The sequence below is a fragment of the Chamaea fasciata genome, unplaced genomic scaffold (assembly GCF_029207755.1).
Source record: "Chamaea fasciata isolate MVZ Bird 193981 ecotype frontalis unplaced genomic scaffold, bChaFas1.0.hap1 SCAF_11, whole genome shotgun sequence".
In the NCBI taxonomy this organism is placed as follows: Eukaryota; Metazoa; Chordata; class Aves; order Passeriformes; family Sylviidae; genus Chamaea; species Chamaea fasciata.
Window position 1 is genome coordinate 1,364,647 of NW_027094096.1, and position 18,199 is coordinate 1,382,845.

General features: G+C 39.6%; 1 protein-coding gene across 1 annotated transcript; it reads left to right on the forward strand.

Moving 5' to 3' along the window:
- The first annotated feature begins 897 nt into the window (after nucleotides 1-897).
- Nucleotides 898-16,857, forward strand: RBP1 (retinol binding protein 1). The gene is made up of 4 exons (XM_066193773.1): nucleotides 898-1,207; nucleotides 1,824-2,002; nucleotides 13,318-13,419; nucleotides 16,616-16,857. Exons 1-4 carry the CDS (start codon nucleotides 1,135-1,137, stop codon nucleotides 16,667-16,669), a joined length of 408 nt encoding a protein of 135 aa, XP_066049870.1. The 5' UTR covers nucleotides 898-1,134; the 3' UTR covers nucleotides 16,670-16,857.
- The last annotated feature ends 1,342 nt before the right edge of the window (nucleotides 16,858-18,199 follow it).

Consider the following 18,199-nt stretch of genomic DNA (forward strand, 5'->3'; position numbering starts at 1 on the left):
AAGAGAGAGATACGTTTAAATATATATTGCTTCAAAACTTTGACTTTATAAGACCCTGAATAACTTTTTTGATTTTTGGAAATTTGGCCAAGAGATGGAAATGAATCTTTCTTCAATGCAAGCCCTTAAAAATGCACGTGCTACTTCTGCTACTTCTAAGGCTTCAGGTTCTCAAATGACAGACAGTCCTCATCCCCACATTTCAAGTGGGTTTCTTTTCTTCTCTTATTCAGAGTCTTCTTAAGATCAAGCAGTTGCCAAAGCCCCAGCATAAATAAAATACCCAATAGGGGCTTCAGTTGTACCATATGCAAACATCTGAGAGGGTCAGTACTTGAGATCTGATGTTAGCAGGGAAAATCTGTGCCCCTCTATGCTGGTTGCCTGTTACGCTGATTCAGTGTCTCTCATGTCTGACAGGAGAATACAGAACTCTGTAAAATGCTCCCTTTGTGTTTCAGAGTTCCTTAACTGAAAGCATTCATGCAGCAGTGACGTAGCATTTATCACTGTACAGATTAACCACTGCTTCCCAATACAAGTTTCTACCTAACTGGTCCTTCTGAGCCCTCAGCTGGCCAAGCAGCTTCCACTGGTGGTTCTCTAGGATTCCAGAGCTTGTGGAACAAGTTGAAGGAATACCAGACACAAATGGCTTTGACTGAAAGGGTCTGTATGATTGTTTTCTTGAAAGAAAGCATAAAGTAGCTGAAACCTATTCAAGAAAGAAGAATTTGGCTCAAAAAAGACACAAGATAAGCACTTCTATAGCTTTTGCTAATATCCTAAAGCTATTTGAAAGGCATTTCTTTCTGTGTGGGATGAAGAATGAAGAGTAATATAGTTAAAATGGATTTCCCTTACACAAGTGATATGAAAAGTAAATATTTCATTCTTTTTAAATCAAATCATCCTGCTGTCATTAGAAATTTCAGAGGTTCAGCCTTCTGGAAGGATCTTAAGGCAGCACTTCAACAATAATCGGATTAGAAGGACTTGCATAGCTCCACGGTCTAAAAAAGAGATAAAAGAAACTAGGGCTCAAACTTGCCACAAAGCAAGGCAGTGAGTTGTGTGGTGCAGTATCAACCCACGGTTCTGAGCCTGTGATTTTGACAATCACCTGAAGCAGGGATGCCTGCAGACTTTAATGGGTACTGGAAAATGGTCAGCAATGACAATTTTGAGGAGTATCTGAAAGCACTGGGTAAGGTTCCCTTCAAACTTCTTGAATGAATTATCAATGAATGCCACCTGTCTTATTCTTTATGTGAATCTATATTTTCTTGTACAGTCATAAGTCATTTTTGTGAGAAGTATTTTTTTCAGAAATGCACTTTAAGAATTGCCTTAAGCAAAACTGTTTTGCCTTAAGCAGCCTCTACTTTTTACTGCCTTGAAGCTTACATTAACAGACATTAAACTGCATAGCTTGAGGAGGTAAGTGGTGGATTCCAAACATAAAAAACACTCCTTTAATTTGAAAAGCAGTAGAATTTTTATATTTAATAAAGATTCAGTGTAGTAGTTAATGCAGTTTTGTGTGTTTGTATTTGATGTCGTGTTAGTACCTCTGTAGAAATATTGGAGGCCTTATTAACTGTCAAATACAAATGGTATTTTTTAAAGATTCCCCATAATTAAAGAATTGAAACATTAAGTTATTTTGAAGAATTAGGTTACAGACTTTTTCTTGATGAGAAGGCTGGTTTGAAAAATTCGGACATCTATTTATCTTTGCTCATTTCAGTTCTCCCTAGAAGTGGCAAACTTTTTCTTAGGGAAGACTTTTCTGGATAAAAATAACTCTCTTTCTTTTTCAGATGTAAATGTTGCTGTAAGAAAAATAGCAAGTCTGCTAAAGCCTGACAAAGAAATCCTTCAGAATGGGGATCATATGATCATTAAAACGCTAAGCACTTTTAGAAACTACATCATGGAATTTGATGTTGGGAAAGAGTTTGAGGAGGATTTGTCTGGGGTGGACGATCGCAAGTGCATGGTAAGAAGCAGAACTTTAGCAGTGGACAAAAAGGAATATTGATAACCTGAGGCCTTTCACATAACACGTCTTTTGACCATCCTGGGTGGCTATTTCTGAAATTATTTCTGTACTTCTCAGTTTGCCACAATGTACCTACAGTTTTGAACATGCCTTTAGATTAGAGGAATGCTAATTTTAATCAGGAGCACAAAGCAATTTTATCCATCAGTGAATAATAACCTTAGCGAAGCTGTGCTTATTTATAGTGGGATGTTTGTTAGAAGGATGTCTAGGGTCACTTCCAGAACATCTTTAATGAGTAAGGTTTCACAGTAGAGGAAATCCACTGATTGCAAGGTCAATGTGTGAGAGTGGCCAAGTGCTTAAAGATAGCCTGGGTGTATTTATTAGAGCACACACTTAATTAGCCCATTGGAACAAATCTTACTGAAATGAATAAGCAAACACTGAGGGCTTTGTTTTATGATAGCTCTGTTTTATGAGCTCTTTTTGCTTTTTAACTTAGGATTAATAAATATCAATTTACAGGGGAAAAGATTGAGAATAGCACGTCTCACCTATTAGTTTGGCAGCATGACACTGGCAATATTCTACAGTGAGGAAGATGACAAATAAAAGAAAATTATCTCAGGGGGAACTCTCATAAAAGACAATACGTTTCCATTCTGAGAAAGAGTGCTGTTTAAAACAAATACTTTTCTGTCACACAAAGATTTGCAATTTTTCTTGTGCTCTGATCATGGCAGGAAAGGAAAAAATTATGAAGACCAGAGAAAAAGAATGGTTGGCTGCTGAGGCCCTCAGCAAGTCCCTCTGTAGTCCTTGTTACAGTGGGTAGAAGTTTGATGAGAGTGCAGAATATGATGAGAGTGCAGAATACTACATTCACAGAAGGGAGGAGCAGGTGCATTTGTGTTTAGGAAAGTGCCCCAATGGTATTGTGTGATTTTGGCCCCTGGAATGCTATTAATCAGGATATTGAGGTCCAGATTCACTGAACAGTTATGAGCCCAAGGAAAGATTTAAGATTGAGGTGATTAAATTGCCATCAAAGATAGCAGTGTTCAAAATATCTGCTACAAATGTTTGTGTGTGCACAGAACTGTCCCTGTGTAAGCATTGCCTATACTTGAATACCATTAAACTCCCATGTGAAGGAGAACTAAACCATCCTCTGCACGGTGGAAAGAAGTAATGTTTTATTTCTTTTAATAAGGCAAAATTCTCTACCCTGTTTTGCTAAATTGAGTGATAAGGGAGGGATTCAAAATGTTAAACCAGAAAAAGGGAACTGGAGAGAGATTATTTCAGTCACTACAACAGCTGATTGATTTGGAGTAGAACCCAGTTCAGCCTACTTTCAAAGGTTACTCAAACATTTCTCTGTTTACTGTTTAGTGGGAAATGCTTATTCAGCCTTGGAAGCAGAAGGTATCAGCACCTTCCTGCCTGTTACAAACAAACAAACAAAAACCCCAAACAACGAGGGGTAGTCACTGACTCTGACTGGGTTTTTTTTTTAAGAAGGACTTAAGGATGTAATTCCACATAACCCTCCAGCAATCTCTGTGTTTCTTTGTGGTCTCCAGCTGTAGCTGGGCACTTCAGGTCACTGACCACTGGTGCTCCATTTGCCTTGTAGCAGCACATCACGCTTCATAGTTCAATTTTCTTATTAAAGATTTCTTTTGTACATGAGACCTCCATTTTGTAAACAGAAAAACAATACAAGAACCTGTCTTTCTGAAGTGACTTCAGTCCAAATCTGATAACCATAATGTCAGGCAAAATTTGCAGCTGTTAAGCAGCAAAATTACTCCAACAGTGCAGAAGGAGTCTTGTGTGACAAGAGTTGTGGAGGTAATAAGAGATACTAGACCACTCCCTGAGTGGTGTTATGAAGAAAACCACCATGAAAGCAAAGGTTGAATTTCGTTCTTGGTGTTCCATTTGTTCATGTAGAGCAGTTCATTTATGGCATGCAGTTCATGTTCATGGAACTGCATGCCATAAATGGCTTAATCATTAATGGTCAGCTTGTGTAATGGGAGAGGTTGTGAATCAATTATTGTTATTTAAATTGTGGAATGAGCAGACCACTGGGCAAGTTTTATCCAAGGAGCTCAGGGTATGAGCAGTACAAAGGAACAAGGATAAGACAAATTACACATTAAACATTAATCTATACAGCAGAGCAATCATCAGGAGACTAGCAAAAATAACCTTAGAAGTAATTCTTTCTAGAAGTATAGATTGTTTTTTCTTTTAATGAAGAATATATCGTCTAGCTAGAGTTAACATATCTGTAAAAATAATACCAGCATGGTGAACAGGTTAGATCCTGTGTGTAATTCACTGAAATTGTGTTCAGCTTTCAGTTGTAAAACATATCCTTGAGCCAGTCAGGGTAGAGTGTAACTACAGTAATTCCAAATCAATACTGTCCGTGAGGAGGAAAGGCTAAAAAGTTTTTCTGATACTTACTTTAGAAGTTGAGGTTTTGACATTAGGAACTTGATAGTCTTGTGATAGTACAAGCCCTCTCCTCCTTTGCAGTTAGGGTTTTTTCATTTTTATAGTTGGTCACTCCTGGGAGCCTGTCGGAACTTTCTGGATCAGGGAGTTAATGGAGGATAAACCTTAGCAATTTCAGTTTGTCCTTGTTATGACTGTCAGCCTGGCTTTCTTGCATGCACATAGTTTTGGGTGACCGTTCTCTAGGGGGACAGAGGGAACAGCAGCTGGTGACATCAGGTCCTTTAGGATGTTGTTTCTGTTGGGAAGTGAAAATTTGCTACTTTGGAAACTCTAAAGCCCTGCAGTTTAGTTAAAGATGCAGTTTTTGTGCTCTTCAAAACCAAAGATGAGGTAGTTGACCACAGGAGAGATCACAAATTAGAATTGGTATCAATGCTCCTTGAGCTTTCCACCCAGGATTGGATCTCCCAGGTAAAAGTTAGATCGATTCACTTGGCAATTTTTTGAAAGGTATCTTTCTGCAACTTCAATCATACTTAGCTATCTAGGGTTGTTAAAAACTTGGCAGTTTCAAGTACAAATGTAAAATGAACGTTTACATCTTCAGGAGCATCTTTGGTTCTCTGCAAATGTTCCAAGGTGTAAATTAGATGGTGTTAATTAGAACATTAATTTTTGTGACATTTTTTCTCACATGATCTGAATTGGAACATATAGTTAAGTTTCTACTGCTTTGAAGACTTTGTTGATAGTTTTAATTGGCAACATATCAGATGGAGAATATACTGAGACAGAAATTTAAAATTAAATTGAGAGCTCTGGCTTTGGTATTTCTCACATCAAGTCTTTGATCCTGATATCCTAATTCTCAGTGAAGCTCCAGTCTCTTCATAAAATCTCCTCAATTTTAAAGAGAATTTCTGCGATCTCAAGTTGTGATTTATTTAGCATCTCAGGTGTTGATGTAAGTCTGAAATTTTGTTTCATGTATATAAATATTACCGTGGAAAAAAATTTACTGTGCATAGAAGAGGAAGACATTATTTAAACAATTAATCCAAAACCATCTGTGAAAGGATCTTTTATTCATCAGCAGATAGTTGTGCTTCCCTTTCTCACTGTCAGTCATAACCGGTGAAGCCGGTGAAACATCTACAGTGTGAAATATGTACCAGCACATAGGAACAAGGCACATAAGCCTTCTGTACCCTCACAGTGTAACTTACTTAGTGTTTAGTAAAGAAATTATGAAAAAGTTAACTGAAAAGCCTTAAAATGCTGAAACAAAGGCTGAAGTTTCACATTGCAAGTCTTTGCATCAATGAATCAAAGCAGATTGAAAATTGGATAGCTCAGATGCAAAAATCACTTTCTTAAAATTTTTAGTTTTGTAATGATTCTGCTGCTAAAGCTGGAGGAAACGTTTGCATTATAATTATTCTCTGCTGTTCAGATATTTGAAAGACTGAATTGCTTTATCTTACACTATGCAGAATTAATCTCTTTTGACAGAGACTAAGGGGAAGTGATTTGTTAAAAAACCAAGAAAGATGTTATGTTCTAAATATAGAGGAACAGAATTTTTTGGATAACTGAGAACAATTGTGTTATATCTGAGTATTTGTCCGAGCATATAAGAGGTGCTTTGGTAACTCAGAACCTTGTGCTCTCTGATACAGTCCTTTTCTTCTTCCATTGAAGCAGGAAATGAAATGACAAAGGCAGGGAACTGGGAAACAGAGAAAACTGCGAGAATTTTAAACTGAATATGAGAAATAATACATCTTAACCATTTCATTATCTAAACCTGAATACAAATGGGATATAACCATGAATAAGTTACCAAGTGGGTGTTTAGGGTTCCTTTACTGGAACTAACAGAACTTGTAGTCCTAGTTAAGACTTGCTGGGGTGGGGTAGGGTGAGGAGGATTTGGGAGTTGTGGATTTCTCTCATCAAATCTAAAATACATCTTACCATGTGAAATGTCAGTTAGTGTTTGAAATAACCACACAAGGACTGTTCACTGGCTGTGCCATATCCTGCTGAAGGCAGGGAAGTTGTTCAAAACTGATCATGGCTCTGTTTTAATTAACAAACGTGCCTAATGTGACACTGATTCCACTCAGGTTTGTATTCAGGATAACTGCAATGGAGGTAGTTGTTCTGGCCATAATTTGATTTATACCACTGCAAGGTCAGAATAAAGCCCTGTTACAAAATCACATGGTTCATGAAGCTTATTTAACCATTTAGGCAGGTTCCTCTGTTATACAAATGGAATTCACAGCTGTTAATCTAGTTCTGAGCAGGTTTGCGAATTAAGACTCTGCTGCCAGAAAAACAACAAACAACATTCCAGTGCATGGAATTGCAGGAGGGATCTCCCACAGGGTGAGAAGATTCAAAATAAATTGTGCCTGCCTAGTAAAATGCAAGATCAGCAACATGTCTTTACTCGATCCCTCTGATTTAGCTGTTTTATTTCTTTACTCTTGCAGTGCTATCCTTTTGGGCTTGTATTTTCTCCTATACTTTGGTGGAACAGGCATTATTCTAGAATCACTGTTGCTGGGGCTGGTCTTCTCCCAGATTTAGTGCCTCCTTTCTCTTTGAAGTACTGTGATTTCCCCAGCTCCTCATTGTCATAATCCCTGAATTTTTTTTTTTTTTTTGGTGGGGAGGGAGGTGTACTTTAAAAGAGGTAGACTTTATGATAATTTTCTGTTGGTATTTCTGGCCCTTTACAAACTGCTCTCAACAAGTGATGAAGAAAAGTCTTCTAGTCAGCCCCTCTGAGGGTCCAGAGAGCAGAAGTCCATCCTGGGTCTATCTCAGGCTCTGTCAGAATGGACTCTGGTCCTTTCTGTCTGTGCCTCAGTGAGGAGGAGCAGTTTCCTTTTTCCTGCCTTGTCACACCCTGCTTGCTCCTTGGGCATTAGTTACTGCCTGGAAGTGATGTGCTCAGCACATTTGCACAGTGATAGAAAATGAGATGATTGGAATCTTTGGTCGTATAAATGTCATAAACTCCTGATTTTTCAGGGCTGAATTCATGTCTAAACCACAAGGCTGAGAAGAAGCTTTAGAGCTAGTTATTCACAGAACTGCTGCTAGCATACTGAAGCTCTGCAGGGAAAGTGGGTTTGGATAGGTTTAGCATCTCAGCTTTTTGTGAACTCTAAAAAACTCTGAGAGTTATGAATGCAGAAAGTGCAATCAGAATCAGCTGAAAAGCTGAGAACCAGACTTAACAAATCTTATTTTGAATGACAAATCATTAGTGTTATGTACAATTGCATCTCGCTAAAATTACACAGGGGATAAATCAGTTATAGCCATTAATTGAAACAGTAAATGTCTTAGAATCGATTCTGATCTTTGCACAGAGTGAATTGGATGTGATGGGATTTACTCTTTTTTTCTGGCATGGGATATACACAAGTTTTCCTATTTTTGTATTATTTGTATACAATTTTATTCCAGTAAGAAAAAAAGCCACCATTCCTAAGAAAGAAAACAATATGCACTGTCTGAAATATTGATTCTCCTCCTCCCCCCACATATTGTCAGCTGCATAGCCAGGAGCTTTGCACCTTCACTTTCCTACTCCCTGGAACATTGCTTTGCTTTGCTCTGTTGCTCTTATGAGCAAGGATTCAAAATAAGGAATTGAAGCATTTAGGATCTGATCCTATCTGACAACAGCTTACCTTTCATCTAAAATTTTTCAATCCAATCCTAAGTCCCTTTTCTAGCAGTGCTACCCCTGTAGATGCTGACAATGACAGAAGCAAAGGAGACTTTGCCGTGACTGAGCTGCAGCGTGGCTAAATATGTTCAGCCTTTGGCCAGCACCAGGATCTGGAGATAAACACCAGGAATCCTTCCAGGAATATCTCTGTTGGGTTTGTTGTTGTTTTCTCAGTAGTTTCTGTTGCTGAACTTCCAGATGCAGATTTGATGAGACAAAAGGAGTTTCAGGGGGAGAGGTTCTGCCTGTGGCTGCACCTCCTGGAGCAGCCTCCTGCACAGAGGCCATAAGGAGTGATCACCTGGCAGAATTCCCCCTCACAGCTACATTGGACTTTGTCTGCAACATCAACATGAGTTTATTCTATCAGAACTTCATTTCCCTCTCCCCCCAAAAAAACCTGCTTACAAAAAGGTTTTTATATCACTTTGATACTTAGTACAGATGAAATGGTTTATCTTGAAAAGTTGTTAAATGCCTTGTTGGAGATATTGCTGTGTTTGACCAAAAGTTCTAGGATACTTTCTTTTGTGTTATTTACAAGACATAGCTCAAATTGGATTTTTCTGTTTCATTGGACCTAAAAAAACCTTTCCATTTTTTAATCCTTCTTAGATCATAATTGCAGTTGTGAAATGGGCTGTCATTCTACCAGCTGAGAATTACTGGATAGAGATGGAGCAGGGAGTGTGGTGCACACCTAGCTTTGCTGTCATTTGGTGCTCCATATGTAGAGACAACACTCTGAGGGAGGCAGGAGAAAAATAGAACTGGTGCTACTGTGTTTCTGCTACAGATAGGAAATCAATAACATATTTTTCATGAAAGGTGGGAGCTGCAATTCATACTTGTAAAGGCAATGTGTCAAAAATCTATGTAGCATTAACAAAAAATGTTCATTAAGTGCTTGGAAGAAAGTTCTTTGCTTCCATTTGTCTGTAAAATCCATTCTGTACCGAGCTGCTGAGCCCCTGACCTAGGCAGGCACACAGGAATTGCCAGCAGGGAAATGAGAAATACTGTGCAGAGCCTGCGCCAAATGTGTTTGCACTTAGACCTCACTGGGAAATGCAAAGTACTCTGATAACATGTTTGATGACTATTTCAGTAAATTACAAAAGTCACTGTCTCTGCCTATGGGTCAGGATGATTTGCCACTGGAAGCTGAAATTGTGCAACGTTTCGCTGCAGTTGCTGCTACTAAAGAAAAAGCAGATATGTTCTCAATAATATTTTTAGAGGTTAGTAAATATTTCATTTAATAAATTAATAAATCTACCTTGTCTCATAACTGGAAACAGTAATGATAATACTTTAATTATAATTTCCTCCAACTTTAATATTCAGGAAGATTAAGGCAGTGCTATGCGTATGAATCTAAAACTTCATAACACAAAGAGATTAAATCAGTAACAAAATTATGCGGATGCCTAAGTAATAAAAGGAGAATACCAAAGTAAACAAAAAGTGAAACACTACAGAAACCATACCATAAAACTAAAGAAAATTTGAACATTTTTTGTGTCCTCAGGCTTCAAAGGCTTTTTCACTTCCCAGAAGAGCTCCATTCTCTAGTATTACATCTCAAGAACAAAGTGTACATAATCTGAACAATGTGAAATATTGGTGGCTGGAATTCTTGGGAAGAGTTAAATTGAGGCAAGACTCCTGATTTTTACCCCACTCTGTCACCTTTTTTGGCATTCCTTTAGTATTATTGATAGTGCTGTTGGCTAATTGCACCATCACCATTCTCTGTTGAAGTTTCCTATAGAATTACATGCACGTGACCTAGGAAGTGTTCATCTTAGGGTTAAGTATGAGCAGGTGGTAAGTGAGCAAGATTTAAACTCACTTGTGGTGAACTAGATTATGTACTGTGTAGTTGAAAGGAATAAACAATGTTTTCCATTTATTATCAAGTAGTACAAGATGCTCAAAAAGGCGGAGTTCAGTTTCAGAGAAATCCTCCATTTTCAACTAGTTGGTTCTGTTACTGGAAACTGCAGTTTTCCAGTGTCCCCCGAGTTTGTCAGCCTCTCTCCCTCTTGTGGAAGAGGATAAGGAACAGGAGCTGTGTGCCTGGGCTGCCGTGGCCCCCCAACCCTGGCAAGGATTTTCAGTCATTCCAGGCAGGGGGCAGCAGCTCTGTAATCAGGCAGCCCTTAGGTAATGCTATTACCAAAATGGGGGCGAACAAGGTTCATTACAAAGCCACACTTTTCTAAGAAAAGTAGCTTTACATAAAAGGTAAAGTGCTTGTTTATCTTGGGAGTGTGCCAGGAAGAACCAAAGGGTTACACAGAACTGCCTTAGCAGTCTGCAAGTGCTTTGCTCCTGGTTATGCTATGGTAATACCCTGATCCAGTCCTCAAAAATAAATCCTTGCTCTTTGATACAGCAAGGGAGATTATATATACAACGTTTGCCCTACAGTATTTCTGAGGTACTATGGTTTTATGTTCTGATTCCAATATTTGGGAATGTTGTAAAGCAAGTGTTGCTCTAATTTAGGTGTTGTAGAGGGTGGAATGTTGGCAGCAGCCAGCGCACATTGACCGCCAGAGCGACTTCAACCTCAGCTAACACTCACTGTGCGTCTCGGTAGAGATATTTAGGGTGGAAGGATGTGTTTCAATCTGAGCTAAAAGAGAATTTCTTATTTTGTGTATTAGTTTAATAAAAGAGACGTTGAGACATTACAGTTTGACCTGAAGAAAGGATGTAGATGCCAATGATTAATCTTAGTGTCACAAAGTGGTTGTCCCTGCTAACAAAGAAAATGACGTTATGTTCTCTTGCAATGTATCCTGCCCTTTATAACCTTCAGAGCAAAACAGCTAGATACAGAAATTAGGAATTGTGTGGTTTACTCATATCCCCTCAGTATTTCTATTTCTCAAAGGGAAGGCAGAGGATACCTGAGAATATTGTCTGATAAGACAGCTTGGTTAATGTCTGTGGGTTTAGACTCTTCATGGTTATCACCAAGTTGCAAAAAGCAATTTGTAATCTTGACTGGAAAAACAAAAAAATCCTAAGAAAAAAGCGTGGGTTTTTTCTGAGATGAAACAATTTTAATCGCCCTTGGAGACTAAAAAGTTAACATTTCCTTGTGCTGCTACAAATATTTCTCTATTTCCCTCAAGTGTACTAAGTCAGTGTAACACTCACAACTGACTTTGAACATTAGTAGGACTGATAAAGTTGGATCCTACTTTATCATTGTATATTGCCTCTGAATTCACATATAGATCCACCAAATTTAGCTGTTAAGCTAGAGTCAAGATTAAACTATGCTGAGCAAATACTCAATGGATATAAATAAATGCAGTTACTAAGCAAAGTTCCACATACAAATACTTCATTCCACAGTAGCCCTCACATCTACAAATCATCATTCATTGTCTGTTATATTCATTTTTTAAAATTAGACATTTGTAGATACATTAACTTATAAATTAAACATTATTCACTTTGACTCCTATTATTTGTTGTGTTCTGTCTCTTTGGTGGATGTTTACAGATTCAGATACAGGAGAGGATTGCGTTATGGTGACCACATTAACTACAGCTTTACCCAAATATGTTGTTCCTTCCTGCATTAGCATTTTTTTCATTAAAAGGATATGGTTTCATAAAATGTTATCTACTGCATGGTTTAAATACATCACTTTACAAAAGAGAACAGAAGAATTTGTGAATGCATTTTCTAAATTAGAGATTTTTAGCACAGGCACGTGAGTTTGTCTCTCAGAGCCCCCATGTGGTGCAGACAGACTGATGGGATCAATCCCATTTCCTTGCCCGTGATTATCTATCCTGGCACTCTTGGAGTGATTCATTTTCCATGCTGGTTTAGTCTAAAGCTTCCCACGGGAGGAGGCTGCTGCCTGCACTCATTCAAAGGTAGTGGCTGTCATGGTTATCATTTAAGAATTAATTGTTTGTGACATACACAGATGAAATCAATAAGACTGGATAGGTTTTGAGTGTTAAACGGGGTTTAGTTACCAGAAGGAAGAATGTAGGCTGACTTCTTCTCTTAGGAACTACACAGGATGGATGCAGTAAGTGCCCTTTCACGACAGATCAGAATTCATCATCTCTCCATATCTGACTGCTCATGCAAGCAGTGGCTGAAGACTTTTACAAGGTAGACAGTAATTCCATCTTTAGTCCTCAAAATGCCTTCAAACAAGCTGATTTACAGGCCGTGTGCTAATATTAATGTTAAACTATCCTCACAGAGCACAAATTGTCACCGTTCTTCCCTTGTTAAGTATTTTACAGAGCATTGCTTCTCTTTGTCTTAGGGAGGTAGGAAAGGCAAATTGTCAGTAAATGCTAACCAGAGGAACAGGCCGCAGGATGCGCTGTCATACAGTGAAGGAGTTGTATGAAATCAGGTCTTAGTGAACCCCTCAGGACAGCACCAATATTCACAGAAGTGCAGTACTGTTTACTGGACCTGACTCCTGACTTTGTGAGTTCTGGCTTGAGTAGTTTCCCAGCCTCAGTTGCAAAAAGCAGGATGCTGGCAAAGTGACCAACTTGCTGATACTACCAAACCACTCTGCTCAGTGAAGGAAGGCAGACTGAGACATGAGGAAAAGCCAGCTCAGTATTCAAAAGCTTTGTTCATCCATAGTGCCAGGAAACGGGAATTGTTTTCAGGTAGAGCAGCTGGGGAATCATTCTTAGGGTGAAAAAACAAACTGGATCTTTAGTTTTCAGCTCCTTTTGCAAATACAGTGTTAGGCTTCAGGGCCCTTCATCTGCTGCATTTTTCAGCAGGGAGAGAGGAGTGTGTTCTTAGACAATAGTTTTGATGATTTTTCTTTTTTTTTTTTTTTTTTTTTTTTTTTGCTTTATCTCGTCCCTCCAATTTTTGGCAGGCAGTTGGGCAGCAACGTTCTGTTCAAGCTCATTTCTTTTGTAATTATCCTAAGTGGTACAACACTCTCCAGTCATTCTTTTTATGAGATACACTCATCATTAGAGATAAGTTTTGCTTCACAGAAACTAATCATAATATCAGAGAATATTACAGTAATACCAAACATGTCTGTTTTGTTAGACCACTGTGTCTTGGGATGGAGATAAGCTGCTTTGTGTACAGAACGGAGAGAAGGAAGGCCGTGGTTGGACCCAGTGGATTGAAGGAGATGAAATGCACCTGGTAAGATCATGGAAGTGGTTTTGAATGCCCCTCCATTAAAATGGTTGGATATAACACAGCAGGGAATGTGCTATGTCATTTTGGCATACTTTGACATAATTGTGTATTGGGGCAGCATTTGACTTGTCTCTAAAGCAACAATTTCATTTGCAGTCATTATGTTTTTATGTCCCTTAAAGAGCCTGACAATTTCAAATGCACTTTCTGAGCTCAGTGTCTGTCCAGACTTGCCAGGCTGAAGTGTTCACACAAGGAAGACATTTACCAGAACGTCCCTCACAGTCTGTAAAATACTCAGTATGGGAGCTGTGAAACTGAGCACCCAACAATAAAGGAAAAATACACATTTGTTCTTTTAAAATAATTATGGGCCACACTACATTACAGCCTAGAGAACTAAAACAGCAATTAAGCTTTTGAAATTGATTGTTTTTTCACATCATCATTTTTATCTTTCTAAATTAACAGGACCTGAAAGAAGATCCCTGTTCTTTTGTCCTATAACTCTTTATAGCATCCTCACTCTCTCATCAGTGTGGGTAAAAGGCAGTGTTCCTGCTGGGATAATAAACTCCAATCTCCATTTCTCCTCACTATGCAGTACTATTAGCATTCAGCAAGCTAAATTGATATCTTCTTAATGTTCAAATCGGTAGCAGAGTTATGAAATCTTTGCAGAAGTACCCCAAGCCCCTTCCTCGTTACTAAACATAATTTTGAGGAAGTATTTGTGGTCCCAGAATCCAGTTTAGGAGAGGAATGGATATGACAGATCTTCCCACCTGCACTTGGTGTGGCACAGGCAGGGAGAAGGTTGCTGTGTAAGTGAGGACTCCGTAGTTGAGGCCATGGGCTCACCTGGGGGTTGGGGGGGGAGGCAGCAATAAAAAGGAGATGCCCAAATTTCCTGCGCATGCACACTGCCTCCAGGAAGCACCTTTCAGTATTTCCACACTCCTCCCAGCTGCACAGCACCAGGGCCTTGGCAGCAGGCTCCAGCCCTTCCAGTTTCTCTGCTGGCAGCCAGCTCCCAGTTGCCTGTCACAATTCCTGGCCCAGAGTTCAGCTCACACCTGGCTGCCCTCAGTCCTGCACATCTGTGCATTCCCCTGCACATAGAAACCATAGCACCAGTTGCTCTTGGATTTCTCTGGACTGGATGCCTGCTTTGTGGCCTTTGGTAGCTCCCAGGCATTATCTCTTCCCATCTTCTGTCCCCAACACCAGTTCCTTCAGCCCTGCTTTCTGCTGTCCTTCTGATTCCTGCTCTAGCCACACAGTCTGGCTATGGACCTCCATGCCCAGAGCATTTTCTAGACATGCCCCTGTCAGGGGGTTGATTTTAGAAGTCAGAAACTCAGATTCAGTTGCTCAAATACTCGTGTCTAGTGTCAGTTTAGGTAGCTCAGGGTAACCTGACTGCTCTGATGCTGCTTTTCAGAAGGCTGGGAAGAATTCTGGATCATACCTGCCAGCTGATGCATTCACTCACTGCACTTGGAAAATTGACCGCATTGGTATACAGAATACCCACGTATGCAGAAGTCAGTACAAAATTAATTCATGCAAAGGAAGTAACCAAGTATTTTAGATCCCACTCCTCAGTATTTCAATTTTCTCACTTTTTGTATTTCATTAATTGAAAGATGTCCTCTTTATTTCTCTGATCCTTGTTAATGCAGCTCTCTCCATTAAAAATACAGTAGAGTCCCCTTTCGTATCTTATTTTTGACCAGATAAGACTACTAGGTCCTGTCCTTTTGAGAGTGCTTTGATACAATGAGCAGTTACCGTTAAAGAATTGATACTTCCATAGCTTTATGATCCTATTGAACTTTACACCATGAGCCAAGTGTTAATTTATTCTTTTCACAGTTCTGCAGAGAGTAGGAGCACATCCTTTAGTAGTTTATTCCTTCCTATTTTCTTCATTTCATTCTGTGGTCTGTACTTTGTAGTTCTTTCTAGATTTCATTTTATGTGAGTGATTTATTTTACCATTCCTCATTTCCTTTTGAGTTTTATTGCCCTTTTCTATTGTATTGATTGCTTCTTCTTGTCACTGTCAGCAGATCTCTCAGCCCTTATTGCACACTCCTTCTCCTGGGTTACCTCTGCAGGAGTGAACAGAACGGGTCCTAACTAAAGTCACTGCATTAGTCTGTTGTTCCACCAACTCAGCATGACGCACTTTCTCTTACTGGGGTCAAGCAACATATGTCAATTAAGGCTATTGACTTAGTTTAAGGGTTTTTAAAGTCATTTTATCAAAGTCCCCCATAAGAAATGTGCATATCTTCCTCAAAATATTCCAGGAGCTTTATTAAAAGTCTCATCTTGAACCGGAAGGTGTTCTATGAAAATGACCCTTTTGCTAGGTCATGCATAAACACTGTCTTTGTGGCCCTAAAGAGTTTCCACACACTTTTTTTCTTTCACCTAAACCTTGCCCCAGGCACACGGCCCAGGCACACACCTGAGTGCAGTTCTCAGGTCAAACTTGAGGAGTTTCAGGAACCGGGATGGGCGAACAGGCAAATAGCAGCAGCCTCACAAATCCCAGCCCAGAATGGAAACTGCCCCCTACTCATGCCCAGCTCAGTGAGTCCAGAGATCAGCCAGCGGGGGTTGGGAAAGCTCTTGTGGAACTCAAGGGAGCAGCTTTATGCATTCAGGGTTCTCAGGCTCAGTCAAACCTCTCTGCTGTGCTGGTTGACAGGCCTGGAGCAAATCTTCTGTACAGTCACCTGCCTTTTGTAGCCATGAGCTTGGTGTTATTAAAGTGGACCCTGATTTCTGAATTTGTAGGCTCGAGCTACCAGTCATCACCACACAGATTCAGAGCTGGTGAGGCAAATCCATCCCCACTTCTTTATTTATCCAAAATAGAGAATGCCCATTCCAAAGACCTAAAGCAGTTGCGTATTATGCAAATAGAGAATAATGCACCAAGAACGTATTTGGCCCTTTGAGATCTGAGATCCCAAAATAACTTCCCTTCCTCGACCTTTTAGCAGAAAGCAAACCCAAACCAGATGGTTTTCTTTAGGATGAAAAATAGGCTAAGATACATTCAGGCCTCCCAACTTAATTTAATAGAAAATTGTGGATTCAAATTAAGCTGGATGTGCACATAAATCTCTGATGTTTGTGTCCTTAGTAAAAGTTGTGGGTTTTAATTATTTTCTCCTCCTAGGAAATAAGAGTGTGTGGAGTCACGTGTAAGCAGGTCTTTAAGAAGGTGCAGTGAGCTACTGCTGCTACAGGAGTGAAGAACAATACAATTTACAGACTTGCCACCAACTCTCCAAATGCTAGTGCTGAGCATCCTCAGCAACAAGAGCAAACACAGAAATGAAGATCACATTAGAACTGTATAGTTGGAATAAAATATTTTTAGGAAATGAAAAAGTGACTGCAAATAATTCTATTTTTAGAAATGCCAATTAAAGATACTAAACTCTCTAAATGTGTGCATACCATAATTCTTGACTGTACCAAGAAAGGACTATTAGGTATAAAACAAGATACTGGGGGTTTAGTCCTTGTAAGCTATTTTTTTTTACTCTCAATAGACATCACCCTTTCAGAGCATTAGCCTTGTTTTCAATTGGTGAACTGCAGTTGTAGGGAAGCAAATGAGAGCTGTAGGATGCAGCTTGCACTTAAATCCTGAATTTACTGAAGCCAGTAAGAATGTTACCATTAGGTCTGGTGGTAGCTCTATACTGGAAGTATTCCATCAAAAATAAAAATCTGATTTCTCAAAACAAGTAAATTTATGGATCAATACTTTGGAAAAAAACAATGCTTACAAAAGTCTGGCTAAGGGGCAATCCTTTTCTAAATGCTTTAGTTAATATCCGCCCATGATTTTTTTTTTTTCCTTGTTGTGGAGACACTGAGAGTAAGATCATACCTAGAAACTGTCTATAACTGTACACACAACACACAGAAGATGAGACCAGCATTACTTTGCACAGTATCATTTGCAGATGTTTTTATGCCCATCATAGTCCTGTGTTCTCGTGCAGGCTGAGCGTGGGAGAGCCTTGGCTTGTAGTTGAAATCAGAACACTGATTAAACATTAGTGAGGGGAATAATACTGCCTGATTTCAGTCCATCAACTCACTGGATACAGTGAGCATCACCAGGTCAACATCAAATTGAAAAAGGTTTGAATTCACAAAGCTTTAGCATGTAACCCAGAATCCCAGGTCTCTCCTTAACAGCTGTTATCAGCCATTTTCAGGGACCCATTCAAGAAATCACCATGGCGGAGCCTGCTCTCCAGTGGAAACATCCCTTTCCTGCTCTGAAGTGGGAACCTTCCTTTCCCTGCTCTGAAATGGAATTATCCCTTTCCCTGCTCTGCTGCAGCTCCTGTGCTTAGCCTTGCTTTTGCCTTTCCCGGGGACTCAGTGCTGACTGAGACATTTTAGACATGTAAATGGAACAAATGCTGCCACCCTCTACTAAGCAGAGGCTGTTTAAAAATATGCACTGTTATTAATCCTGTTTAGGAAAGCTGTGAGTCTGATCTAGCATGGAATCATGGAATCACAGATCACAGAATGGCCTGGGTTGGAAGGGGCCTCAAGGATCCCTCAGTTCCAACCTGCCTGCCATGGGCAGGCACACAGCATGGAGAAAAGGAGCTTCAGAAACAGCCATTGTAAGGTCCAAAGTCAGCAGAGCAGGGATGGTAAACTTTCTGAACTATGGTATTTCATGGTACTGTACCTCGTGGGTGTAGCACCAGATGTGCTGTAACAGACA

Excerpts from the sequence above, each read along its gene's own strand:
- RBP1 (XM_066193773.1), top strand. The coding sequence starts at position 1,135 with ATGCCTGCAGACTTTAATGGGTACTGGAAAATGGTCAGCAATGACAAT. Across the intron at positions 1,208-1,823 it reads GGAGTATCTGAAAGCACTGG|ATGTAAATGTTGCTGTAAGA; the intron begins GTAAGGTTCCCT and ends TTTCTTTTTCAG. Across the intron at positions 2,003-13,317 it reads TGGACGATCGCAAGTGCATG|ACCACTGTGTCTTGGGATGG; the intron begins GTAAGAAGCAGA and ends CTGTTTTGTTAG.